The sequence below is a fragment of the Anolis sagrei genome, chromosome 1 (genome assembly GCF_037176765.1).
Source record: "Anolis sagrei isolate rAnoSag1 chromosome 1, rAnoSag1.mat, whole genome shotgun sequence".
Lineage (NCBI taxonomy): Eukaryota > Metazoa > Chordata > Lepidosauria > Squamata > Dactyloidae > Anolis > Anolis sagrei.
Genome location: NC_090021.1, coordinates 34,027,201 through 34,041,446, shown reverse-complemented (window position 1 = coordinate 34,041,446; position 14,246 = coordinate 34,027,201). Strand labels below are relative to the sequence as shown.

Here is a 14,246-nt window from a genome sequence, read left to right as displayed (position 1 = left end):
CCTCATGAGGATGAAGAGGCTCCTTGACCACCCAAAACAACTCTACTGGTCTATTTCTTGCAGGTGCAATGCGAGCAATTGAGAAAGCCTTCCTGTTTTTCCTAACTTAGGTAGAAGAGCCCCTAATGTTGACTCTCATATGTGTGTAAGCCATCTTGAGGCAGAGAGTCTCATGGTGCTCCTTTCTCAAATAAGGGGAAATAATGCACATTAATGACTTCTGGAAAGTAAAAGTGACCTCTGCAGTAAGCAAAACACTTTGAGCTACATAAATCTAGAAAACAGATGTGTAAAACAAGAGATCAGGCATGCCCTACAGGGTCCCCTCTGTCCCTAACTACTCTATATAAAAGTGGTGATGCTTCTTCATTTCCAACAAGACAATTAATTCAACCTATCTTAGATGAGATTACACTCCCCTGAAGATACCGGTTTTCACTTCAAGCATATTCCTAAATTCAGCCTGGAATCTGGACGCCCAGGTTTTGGCAATGGTTGGAAGTGGATTTACATATTCAAAGCTAGTGAGTCAGCTGTCTCCATTCCTGAAAACCTCGGAACTGGCCAAGGTGACGAATGCCTCCATTACATCCCATTTGGATTAATGTAATGCAGTGTTTGTGGAGATACTTTTGAAAAGGCCTAAATAAATCCAACCAGACTGTTAGGTATGTCTGGCTTCAGAGAGCATACAACTCTCTGAAGCTTGATGCAACAGCTGCATTGACTTCTGGTTTGTTTCCAGGCATTATTCAAAGTACTGGTTATGATCTTTACAGTATTATATGGCTTGACTCCAAGTTATCTAAAGAGTGTATTATCCAAATAGGGATTGCTAAGGCTTTACAATCTTTTGGGAGGATTTTTGTTTGGTCTCACCACCTGGAGAACATATGATGAGAACACCGGAGATGGCCTTCTCAAAGGCTGCTCTCATGCTTTTGAATCCCCTCCCATGGCTACTAATATCTTCTTGCTGTCATTCCCTCTGCAATCCAAAACTTTTTTTTTCATTTCTACAAACTTTTAGGAATTACCACCTGGGGCTTTTAACATTGTGCCATTTTGTTGATTCCGATATTTTGATTTTTAATGAGTTTTTGCAAATTGTCTTAAATCCAATTATTGAAGAAAAGACAGGTTATAAGTGAAATAAGAATAGCAGTCTATTATATGCAGAGATGAGCATGCACAGACACACACACACACACACACAGCATAACAGTAGTTCTGCCTGGAGGTACATAAAAGCAAGAAAACATTGCAAGCCTAAATGATACACACCAATCCAATTGCAAATTTCAGATAATTTGGAAGGCATTTATTCTCAACAAGTTGTGCATATATTAAATTTACATATTATATGTATTTGTTAATTTCTTCTAAAGACTGAAGTTTAAATTAAGTTTTACATACGACCACTTTCAAGATCATTGTGGTACTGAATTTAATGTTGAAGGTCATACATTAGTGTTATATTTCATTTGAAACAAGGTTTATTTTGATTTATGCTGCCAAAAAAGGAAAGATCTGCACTAAGGGTATGAATCATGGTACAAGCTAAAATCTGAATGCCATGTTAAATCATATTGCATCATTAAGTTCATATTCCAGGTGGTAGAATGCCGACAGAGATAAGAAGGCCTGAATGAACTCCGTGCTGGGGTGGTTTTTTTTTTTCTTTCATTCACTGGATTTCTTCATGAGTGCATCTCACCAACAAATTAATCATTCCTCTTGTTCTGTATAACTTGTATGATTTTTCTAGTTATTCATATTGTTTCATATGAAGATATACAGATATATAGAGAAGCAAAACAGAAGGATCTGGTTAAGCAAAAAGTGCATTGAGTCATGAAGCTTGAAGGGACACAATGAGCTATCAGGTCAGACCCCCTATTCAATGTAGGATGTCCAGCTAAAGCAGTGGTTCTTAACCTGTGGGTCTCCAGATGTTTTGGCCTTCAACTACCAGAAAGCCTAACAGCCAGTAAACTGGCTGGAATTTCTGGAAGTTGTAGACCAAAACACCTGGGGACCCACAGGTTGAGAACCACTGAACTAAAGCATCCCCAGCAGAGAATAAGATTCCATTAGCTCTCGGGCCAATTGAGCCCACTGCTGAACTGCCCTCAATATAAAGATGTTCCTTCCAAAGTTCAATCCAAATCTACTCTCCACAACTATTATGACATGACAAGCCCTTTTCATAAATTTATTTGAGCTCTTTCAACCTTGATGCAGCAACAACCCTAAGTTTTCCATTTTCTTCCGTATCAAAAGCATTGCATAAATTAGTATAAAACCAATAAAAATAGAAGGAGCACAGGTGGCCAAATATCTTTTGACCAAAAATGGGCAACAGCAATGGCATTGTCTATAGCCTCCAACAATTCTTCCTCTGTACATGAGGCAGGGCATAGTGGACAAGCATAAAGATGCAGAGTTGTCCATTCTGCTCCACAGTCACATAATGTGTGGGATTCTTTTAGGTAGTGCCATTTTGCCAGGTTGTCTTTTGATCTGCCCACTCCACTTCTGAGTCTGTTCAGAAGTTCCAAGTTGTTCATTCTTGGTTTGTCCCTGGAGGAAGACCCTTGTGAGGGCCATCCAGTTGGGGTTTCCTGGTTTAGCTGCCCAGAGGGACACACTTGCTGTTGCTGGGAGGATGCCAAAAGGAGTGGTAGTTCTCATAAAGCTTTTCCTTTATTTAAGTCTGCTGGGAGGAGGCTGGTAGCCATGCAGTGAATGGCTTTCACAGTGTTCAACCTTATTTCTCTCACATTTACCAGCAACTTCCCGTCACACACCGGGGGGTGGGGGTGGCAATGCCAGCTAGCTTGTAGAGTTTATCAACAGGTGTAGGTTTAAGGCATCCTGTGATTATTCTGCATGTTTCATTCAATGCTATGTTCACCTGCTTTGCATGGGCAGACCTATGCCAAACAGAGTAGGCATACTCGGCAGTTGAGTAAGACAAGGCTAGGGCTGATGTTCTTATTAATTTTGGATCTGCACCCCATGTGCTGCCAGTAAGTTTCCGCAGGATGTTATTGCATGCAGCTACTTTGTGCTTGATGTTCAAGCAGTGTTTCCTATATGCTAGTATTAGATCTAAGGTGACACTGAGATATTTAGGATGGAAACAATGTTCAAGCTCTTGACCTTCCCAGGTGACTTTCAATTTCCTGTTTTCCAATGAATGTACAGTAAATGGGCACCTACAGCCCAAACTGCCAAACTTACCTGTATTGTGACACCAGTTTGTCACATTAACACATTGCATTTTAACTGGAGGCTTTAGAAAGAAGAATGTAACACTCATCTAGCAATGCAAAGCTTGAAAGAGCCTTGAGAAGTAGCAAAGTGTTGTTAATTGGTTTTTCTTCTTTCATTTTTTTTTTCTATAGTCAAATAATCTGCAAGGCTGTTGAGTTCCAATTCACACACATCACATTTGGTTTTTTTTCCCACAAGTAATGAAGAAGTATAAGAAAAATGTTTTTTATCAGGAAAGTTGATGTGCACCTTCAAGTCATTTCTGTGGCAACCCCAAGACCCTATTATGGTGTTTCCTTGGCAAAAATTTGTTTGGAGGAGGTTTGCCTTTGCCCTCCTCTGAGGCTGAATGAGGGTGAATTGCCCATAGTCACCCAGTGAGTTTTCATGGTTGAATGGGGATTCAAGCCCTGCTTTTGCAGAACTGTGGTTCAGTGATCAAATTACTACACCATGCTGGCTCACATGAGGAAAGAAAATATATAAATCACTGGGGGGGGGGGGGCAGTATCTAGATTAAGAAATTTAGGACATTTCTCCAGCCTTTAGATCTCTTTAATAATTCATATTCTAGATATGGCATAACACATTAACCTAGTGATCTATTATGGCTCCTTCTACACAGCTGTATAAATCCACATTATCTGCTTTGAACTGAATTATATGGCCGTGTAGACTAAAATAATCCAGTTCAAATCAGATAATGTGGATTTTCGAACTTGACAACCTGAATTACCTGGCAGTATAGAAGGGGCCTGCGGTGGATGGATATGATTGTTCTGGCCTTGATCTCCATTTCACTTCTTTGTATATTCCATTCAGCATACCTACATTAAAGAGTCTCTCTATGGCCCCTTTTACACTGCCAGATTGTCTGTTTTGAACTGGATAGTATGTGAGTATAAAAGAGGTCTATCTTCTTTACTATTTAAATTGCAGGACAGTGATTGCAAAGTTCTAAAAGTCAGGGCCCGTCCACACAGCCCTATATCCCAGAATATGAAGGCAGGAAATCCTACATTATCTGAGTGTGGACTGAGATATTGTGAGATTTACTGCCTTGATATTCTGGGATATAGGGCTGTGTGGAAGGACCCTCAGTGTGTTAAAGAATGGAACCAAACTGAAGTAAGACCTTGCATTACTTTAGTTATTCCTTGCACAAACTTTTCAGATTTCTGTAGTTTTGCTCTAGAATGCAAATTATGAACCAAGGCTGACAAAACTTGGAAAGACAAAAACTTGGACTGGCATCTCATTTTTGTGCAAATATAATCAGCAAACTTTGAAATTTTGTGGGAACATTCTGTTGTTTTTGGCCACCCATCAAACTTCTGTTGCATTTGAATCATAAATGCAATCATCAACATCAATTCAGACAATACTAAGTAAATTTTCTAGTATTGTAATATAATTCATTATTCTTAACTATCTAGTATTTTAGCATACCCCGTGTAAAAGAGGAATAGCACATATGGAGTATGGCCTGCAGGCTTTCGGTTTCATTATACTGATGTCAGAAAACTAACATTTCAAACCATTTGGCAGGTGCTTGAAATTTTATATCTAGTTTGAATTTACAATGCTTGACTTTGAAAAGTAAAAACTGCCTGTTAATTAACTTACATAATGACCACAGCTTAGGAAAATTATTTTTCCTTTGACTACAACTCCAAGAATTCTCATCCAATATGACAATTGCCCATGCTAGCTGAAGATTTCTGAGAAGTATCATTATAAAAACCCTTTTCAAGCTTTGAGATTGACAAATTATGAATACTTTTCACTGAATCAACTCATCACTACACTAGTATGGTGATATGTCTTGAAGAACTACTTTAGTATCCACATATGTGTGAATAAAATTCTGACCTACCACCATATACAATACTGAGATTTTCTAGATTTAGAGTTATATTCCTGATGTCAAATGTGATTATTTCTTACACAGATTACTATTATGCCATAGGTCACACTGATATAGAAGTCATTTTCCAGTACTTAGGAAAGATGTGATTGCACCTGTTGATTTATACTAAAATTCATAGGGTTTTCTGAAATAAGGGATACTCTGAGGTGGCTTTACCAGCACCTTCCTCTAAAGCAGTGGTTCCTAACCTGTGGTCTGTGGACCACCAGTGGTCCGCAATAACTAACATATGGTTTGCAGCCTCACTGTTACTACACTGTTGCAACTAGAGTGACTGGTCTCGCAAAACCCTTTTATAATGCCGAGACTTATTAAATATGGTCTTCTGTAGGCGAGCAGATAGTGACTACTGGATGTCATATGTTCTACATCAGAAACTAAAGCTGATGTCATCCATCCAATGCAATTTTCTGAATTAGCACCCCAAATAACTATCCTGAATCCAAAATTGACCAAAAACTGATTTGTAATCCTTTTGGTACTAATATTGGAGAGTGGTCCCTGATCAAAGTGATCCTTGTGAAATACAGGTGGTGTATCCTTTATCTAAAATGCATGGGAACAGAAGTATTCCATGTTAAGGATTTGGGATGATTTGAGAATCCTTCCTACACCTAATGAGATATCTTGGAGCTAGGACCCAATTCTAAACACAACATTCATTTACCCTATGTATCATGTATAACTTATTTTATACCTAGTCTCAAGTTAATTTCATACCCAATATTTTTAAAAGTTTTGTGCATAAAACAAAGTGTGTGTACATTGAACCATTAGAGAGTGAAAGTTTCCCTATTTCAACCACCAAAGTGGGCAATATTTCAGATTTGAAATTCCAGATAAGGAATACCCAAACTGTACTGGTTTTCAGCATTTAGATTTTTAATATCACCCTAAATCCAACTTTTCTTATTTTCCTCTCACAACATATCCAGAAAGGCGGTTCTGGTTTTCAAGAAAGATAACTCCCAACAGAACATGAATAAAGATGATAGGAAGGAAACCTAATGAAATGTTGATACAACTCATTAAAACAAATTCAAGTTATGATAAACACTTTTTTTTTCAGAAGGAAGCATACTGATTAGATCAAACTGGAACTGTGCACAAACTGGGAGGTACAAGCCCAGATCTAAGTTCAAGAAATGCTTCTGTCCAGAACGGCATGGTAGAAAGAGAGAAGAGGTTGGGGTGCTCCTCCTGGGGGTCAATCCAAACAGAGAGAATGCCAGATCTGTCCATGAATGAATGAACTTGATTTACCCAGCCAGCCATAAGGCAGGCAAGGCTTCCTTGTGAAAAGTCTTGGCTGTGAAGGTCATTGAGACTGGCTGATAAGAGAACCAGCAACAGGTAACACCTGTGAATTTAAGGGACTGAAGGTTGTTACTTGGTTGCTGGGTGCAATGTCAGCACTTGAGCCAAGACCCTGAACTCTTTCGATCTTTCATGCTCCAGCTGGAATCATTCAGCTGTTGTGTGGTTTCCAGGCTGTTTGGCTGTAGTCTAGCAGCATTTTCTCCTGATATTTAACCTGCATCTGTGGCTGGCCCCTTCAGAGGATCTATGCCAGCCACTGACACAGGCAAAACATCAGGAGAAAATGCTGCTAGAACATGGCCATACAGGCTGGAAACCACACGACACCCCAAAGAGATACCAAGAAATCTGCTTATTATGTCGAACTGAACTTTACAAAAAATTATGGGACTTACAAACACTTGAGCAGTAAACGTATTTGGACAGTTGTGAGATTCAAATTGCACAATATCTGAGAAGAGAGAATTATAGTAGGGCAGGGAGAAAGGGACAAAAGTCAACTGCACAAAAATGAAGCCAAAATTGAAAGTGCTCATTGGTTTTGTTTTAGAAACCTCATTAAAAAATCTCCTTACAAATTTAACACAGACCAATTTATTATACTGCACATGTCTGGAGTTGTAAATCATTCTTCATATCACTGGTACTAAAATGATGAAAATGATACAGTTATGGAAAAAGACTGAAGTGAATGGAGCAGTTTCTATTTGTGATAACACAACCGTAAAATCTATAAATACAGTAAAAGTAATAGGCCTACTCCAAAGTAAGTGAATTAAGAGTTAGTGGATAAGGTGTTGTCAGAGAAAATGGAAATTCCAAATAGGTTACCAAGAGTTTAAAAGGGAAAGAGGTAGGCAAGTACATATATTACTCCAGCCCCATTTTTGGACCCTTTTAATTATAAGGATGTTATAAAGGTTAAGTTCTTCTCACTTTTTGATGAGAGTCACACAGAAGAGTGAGTACTAGTGAATCAGATAACATTGTTATTCAAATTTCCCTTAAGACAGTCCTCTTTTAATTAAAAGGACTTGAAACAACTGGAATCATAAATACTTTTACTCTATCCCAATGGTTCTCAACCTGGGAGTCCCCAGGTATTTTGGCCTACAACTCCCAGAAATCCCAGCCAGTTTACCAGCTGTTAAAATTTCTGGGAGTTGAAATCCAAAACATCTGGGGATCCACAGGTTGAGAACCACTGCTCTATCCCATTTTTAACAGCTATCCCATTATTTCAAAGACTCAGTTTCAAATTCACAAAAATGGAAGAATTAGAGAAAGCCATATGTTCTCACACTAAGTTGTTATACAGACAATAAGTGCCTATATGTAAATATATGCAAATATCTCATGTACTGGGGCTTATTTCTCCCCTTCCCCACACTGTAATCACTTGTGCCTCCTCCAAATTTACTCTGGAAGGCCCTGAACAGATTTCTGGCATGCCTAGTAGGCTGCAGGTGGAATAAGACATCCATATTGATAACTGTGCCTACACAACTGACAGTTCAGTAAAACCTGAGAATATTATCTGACACATCTAATGAACCAGACTTAGGGTGTGTCTACACTGTAGAAGTAATGCAGTATGACACTGCTTTAACTTCCGTGGCTGAATGCTATGGAATCATGGAAGTTAGCGCTGGTTCCTCACCAAACTTCTCTTTGGCAGAGAAGGCTAAAAACCATATAAAACTGCAACTTCTATGATCTCATAACATTGGGTCATGGCAGTAAAAGCAATATCAAACTGCATTAAATCTACAGTGCAGATGCACCCTAGGAAACTACCACGGAGCCAGTACATCACTGGTAGCCAGTCATAGAGTGACTTCAAAAATCCTTCATTGCCACTTATTTTATTGGTCCAGGCTTTGGGTCATAAATTCCTATTTTAAAGAAAAGAGTATATATTATGTTCATCCTTAAGAACTGAGTTTAATTTTAGCCTGCAATGGGATAATAAGCAATTACTGTCACAAAATATAACATTTTAGTGAATACATTTCTATAATTTCGTTCACACAGGCCTTCTAATTAATGTTGTCTTGATACCCTACTTCTGTACAATGTTTACCTTCCTATCTTTCAGAAAATTCAGTTCAGGAATACTGTTTATGTGTTGAATCACACCAGAGAACAATCCTCTCTGGAGCAAAACTGTTATTATAATTGTACAAGGAATAAGAAGCCAGACTGCTCTCCTCCACACAATGTATTTTCAACAGCAATTAAGTAACTACAAAAGATGACAGGTTGGCAGAAATGGAGGGCAGACTCCTAACAAGAAGAATGAAAGCTTCTTTTGTCACGACCTGCAATCAGTATGCAATACACAACTCAGTGGAGAAGCACACTTTACCTTTTCAAAGATACTATAAGGTATGGCCAACAAGAGTAAACACGTAGCTATAAAATTGAGTAAAATCATCGTACTCATCTAAAAATACTCAGGCTACTAATTGGTAATTGGATAATTTTGGATAATTCTCATATTAACACAGAGCTCATTAAAGGTGTGAGGATTATGAACAAAATTTTGGATTGGAGACACTTGGCCATGGTGGTCCACGCCTTAGTTACATCCAGAATGGACTACTGTAATGCACTCTATGTGGGGCTGCCTTTGAAGACGGTTTTAAAACTGCAGCTAATGCAAAGGTCAGCTGCCAGATTACTAACTGGAGCTAGCTACATGGAACATACCACACCCCTGCTGAACCAGCTCCACTGGCTCAATTCAAGGTGTAGGTTATTACCTATAAAGCTCTATATGTTTTGGATCAAACCTATCTTTGAGGCCTCATCTCTTTCTATGAACTGGTGTGGGCTCTGAGATCGACAGCAAAGGTGTTTCTCTCTGTTTCACTACCATCTCAAGCACGGTTGGCGGGGACAAGAGAGGGGGTCTTCACTGTGGTGCCCCCCGGCTCTGGAATACCCTCCCAAAAGAGATTAGATTAGCCCCCACCCTTCAATCCTTCAATTCCAACCTGAAAACATAGATCTTCAGACAGGTCTTTGACCTTGAGTAGGCTGAATGGGTCCGTATGAAGCTGACACTTGGCACCTTGTGAATTGACAGCAGTTGGTTTTCTCTACTCTTATTTTAAAATTGTATTATTTTGAATTTATGCTACATGTGTTAATGGGGGTTGCTGTTATAATTTTATGTGACTTGTTTTATACTTTTGTACCATTTTTACCTGTTGTATGTGCATCCCAGAGTGCCTTGTAAGCTGCACCGAGTCCATTCGAGGAGATGGTGGTGGGATATAAAGTTGTTGTTGTTGTTGTTGTTGTTGTTATTATTATTATTATTATTAGATTAGTGGTTCTCAGCCTGTGGGTCCCCAGGTGTTTTGGCCTACAACTCCCAGAAATACCAGCTGGTTTACCAGCTGTCAAGATTTCTGGGATTTAAAAGCCAAAGCATCTAAGGACCCACAGGTTGAGAACCACTGCACTAAAGGATTCAGCCACTGAATAAAGTCAGACATCCTGTTACTAACCTGGACCCCTTATAACGAAGCCTCATAAGCAAGGACATATGTAATCTCCTCTCAACAAAAGATTGCTCCAGGCACTGCCAGGCAATCAAATGCTAATCAAGGTGGTCAGTTGAAACATTAACATCTAGCTCCAACAGACAAGAGTCCTTTGTCCCATCCTGGTCATTCCACAGATATATAAACCCTTTTTCCTAGTTCCAACAGACTTCACTACCTCTGAGGATGCTTGCCATAGATGCAGACGAAACGTCAGGAGAAATGCCTCTAGAACATGGCCATATAGACCAAAAAAAAACCTACAACAACCCAGTGATTTTGGCCATGAAAGCCTTCGACAATACAAAGGACATATTTAAAAAAATGTTTGAATTGGTGTTTGTTAGTTTGCATCATCATTGCAAATTTGTATGTAAAATGTCTGAGGATGCTTGTACACTGCAGAATTAATGCAATCTGACACCACTTTTACTGCCATGGCTCTATTCTATGGTACCTGGGATCTGTAGTTTGTTGAGGCACTAGCACTGTTTGGCAGAGAAGGCTAAAGACCATGCAAAACTGCCACGACTGCATATCATTGAGCCATGGCAGTTAAAGTGGTGTCAAACTGCACCTTTCAAAGTATCACATTACACTGTTAAAGACTTGCTACCCCACTTTAAATCCTGAGGCTGCCTTCTGTAGAATTCTGGGATTTGAAGTATACAATTCTCAGCCATAGAAATCCTGGACCTCACTAAGCTAAAACCACAGGCATTCTACATGGGGCATCCACAGGATTTAAAGTAGAATAGCGATTCTTTAAAGTGCAATGTGAGCATCTCAAACCTCCTTAAACTATGACACACAATACTCCAGGTGAGGTGTCATCAGAACAGGAAAGACTGCAATGACCTGGAAATATATATTTTTAAAGAATATTTAAAATGAATGTGAATAGACAACGGAATAATGGGTAAATGCATGGTAAAATTATACAAACCCAAACAAATTAATACAACAGTTTGTGTATTAGTACAGTGAACTTCACCACATTCTATGGGACTAGAGGACCCCGTGAAAGGGGAAAAACTACAAATTTTTAAAAGATGCTATTTGTTTAGATGGAAGAACATTTCCCTGGGAATTTCTCAGTCATCCAACACAACTCTAATGCTCAACTTCCATTTGACCATTTAATCACATGGGAGGGCCTAGATATTCCTAAACAGATTTATCAGGATCTAGAGCAGTGTTTCTCAACCTGGGGGTCGGGACCCCGGTGAGGGGGGTTGTGAGGGGGTGACAGAGGGGTCACCAAAGACCATCGGAAAACAACAGTATTCTTTGTTGGTTCTGTGTGGGAAGTTTGGCCCAATTCTATCGTTGATGGGGTTCAGAATACTCTTTAATTGTAGATGAACTATAAATCCTAGCAACTACCACTCCCAAATGTTTATTTTCCCTAAACTGCATCAGGGTTACATTTAGGCATATTGAATATTCATGCCAAGCATGGTCCAGATCCATCATTGTTTGAGTCCACAGTGTTCTCTGTATGTAAGTGAACTAGGTCAATGCCCACCAAACCTTTCCAGTATTTTCTGTTGGTCATGGGAGTTCTGTGTGCCAATTTTGGTTCAATGCCATCATTGATGGAATTCAGAATGCACTTTGATTGTGGGTTAACTATAAATCCCAGCAACTACATCTCCCAACTGACAAAATCAGTCACCCCCAACCCCACCAGTACTCAAATTTGGGCATATCGGGTATTTGTGCTAAATTTGAAGTAGGAATAATTTTGTGGTTGGTGGTCACTACAACATGAGGAACTGTATTAAGAGGTGACAGCATTAGGAAGGTTGAGAACCACTGATCTAGAGATTCCTAGAGTGAACATTTTAATCAAATTCTTGAATAATCAAATCTGCAACAGTCAAACATGCAAATGTGGAGGGGTGACTGTAATTTTATTCATCCTCACATGAACTGATCAGGCTGCAATTTCCCACCTGTCTGCACTGAAACAAGCCTCACAGAACTCAAGGCAACATACTTCAGAGCTGGCATTCATAGAATTGACTTGTAAAGGGTCTAACACAAACATGGGCAAACTTGGGCCCTCCGCTTAAGCAGCTGAGGGGGAAAGGGAAGGGGCCTGAGGTTGTTAAGAATTGTGGGAGTTGAAGACCAAAACACCTGGAGGGCCCAAGTTTGCCCATGCCTGATCTAGCATCATTCCATTATAAAGCATCCCATCAAGCCTGTCCTTCAAAAGCTGTGATGTTTCAGCTATTAATTTTCTGTTTAATGAGACTGTACTCCAAAGTTGCAAGCATTGGAAGATATCTATCACATCTTCCAACATATCTACACATTGTCCAACATCGCAACATACCTATCATTGGGAGCAACTGAAAAGTTGCAGCCTTAGTGTCTCCCTGCTCCAAATGTTGACTACTCGACTATAAATGGCCAAAAGGAAAGATACAGAGTGATACTTTCTATGTAGTTCCCTCTGCTACTGTTGCATATGCTTTCTTCAAAGATTTATTTATACTTGACTATGCACAGAAACAATCCTCAAGGCCTAGGAGTATGGTTTTTTGTTTAAGATGTCTACTTCTTTTCTCACGGAACATCATGACCATACAAGTTTTTATCAAGCAGAAGAACAAATACACTGTATTACATTTATAGCAACAGCAACTGAAAAAGAATTACAACATAGGCATTCAATGGGAAAGACCAGCTTTAATGCAACCCTGATGTCAAAATGGAGTATGCCATTAATGTTGCATGTGGATATTTACATCAAATCACCTTTGTCAAATGCTATTCCTTTGAAATATTAGCCATGGTCAGCAAAGTAATATCCATGTAACTTCATAAATGGTGATGCTTCTAAAAGAAGGCTAAAGAGGGCATATCTTTATAGGCAATTACCTGAATTAAGTCTTCAAGTTCTGTGTCATTCACACAGGAATGCTGTGATACAAACATCTGCTTCTGGATGACAATAGTGGTTCTCTGGTTCGTTTCATGTGGCTGCTCCAAGGCTTTGAACACAGTAGCTCCAATAATCAGATACAGGACCACCACCAGAAAAATGGTTGAGACCGTCTTCCATTTCATAACATTAATGGTTATATCGCTCTCTTCCCGGGAAGCAAGCACAGTAGGTTTGGTTGAAAATGACAGCCTGGGTTTGGAGTTCTGAGTGGCAGATTTGGGATCCAGCAAGTCAGGTGCCGCCACTAATAAAAAGGGAGGGAAAGATCGGAATGTTAATTTTTATTTTTACGAGGTTTGTCAGAGATTTATTCAGTGCTTTTTCTTTCTCGCTAGAGGGTCAGAGGGAAGCTATTAATTCATGAAACAATTTAGATTCAGTGATACTCTGCAAATGGACTGAACTTGTCCATCTTCATAAGACTGTACTCTAGAACAAGGGGAGCCAGAAAACTCTGTTCAGTTCATTATTTTCGCCTGACGTGTTATAATATCCCATAGTCCAAACCTTTAGAAATATGTACATTGCTAAATCAAAACGCCACAGCACTAATCACATAATATTAATCATTCTAATACATAATAAATAATTAATAACTGATAATTACTTATTTTCTCAAGTCGGCCCTTCCTGATTCATGTTGTTGCAAATGAGTTTATTTTTAGCTCATGTTATATATTAATAATTAATCACTTCTCCAACCTTACACACCCACACACAATATGTTGGACTTGGAGAAATGCATTATTAAACTATTTGCATCGATGTTTCCTCTCATGTATAGTTTTCAATCACAGTTCATTATAAGTAGCATCACTTGGAGAAGATTTGTTAAGTCTAAATCATTAGAGTATTTAACTGATTGAAAAAACAAGGACCTGTCTGAGAATTACAGGACAAAACATTTTGTGATGTGAATCTAGGATTTCCTTAGCTCAATGGCATCTAAATTAGATGGCTCACATAACTCTTTTATAATGATTATCAATAAAATGTCACAGCAACTTGTTGAAGACCACAGAGATATCCTACAGGCAGTGCTGAGTGTCAGTATTGCAAAATATGTCATTGGGTTACTAAACCTTTCAATAGCGTCAGGGAAAGTTCACACATGAACACATGCAAATCACTCACAACAGCTCTTCCCTCAACACTTTCAACCATCCTGAAAAACGGACATGTCTTAATGGAAGCAGAAGGTTGT

General features: G+C 39.0%; 1 protein-coding gene across 5 annotated transcripts in view; it reads right to left on the bottom strand.

Annotated features, from left to right (window-relative positions):
* Nucleotides 1-14,246, bottom strand: part of KCNK2 (potassium two pore domain channel subfamily K member 2) — a 161,389-nt gene that overhangs the window by 97,655 nt on the left and 49,488 nt on the right. For all 5 annotated transcript variants that reach the window (XM_060754274.2, XM_067463755.1, XM_060754276.2 and 2 more), the window contains exon 2: nt 12,976-13,286. In XM_060754274.2, the coding sequence (XP_060610257.2) occupies nt 12,976-13,286 (311 nt within the window). The remainder of the gene's footprint in view (nt 1-12,975; nt 13,287-14,246) is intronic.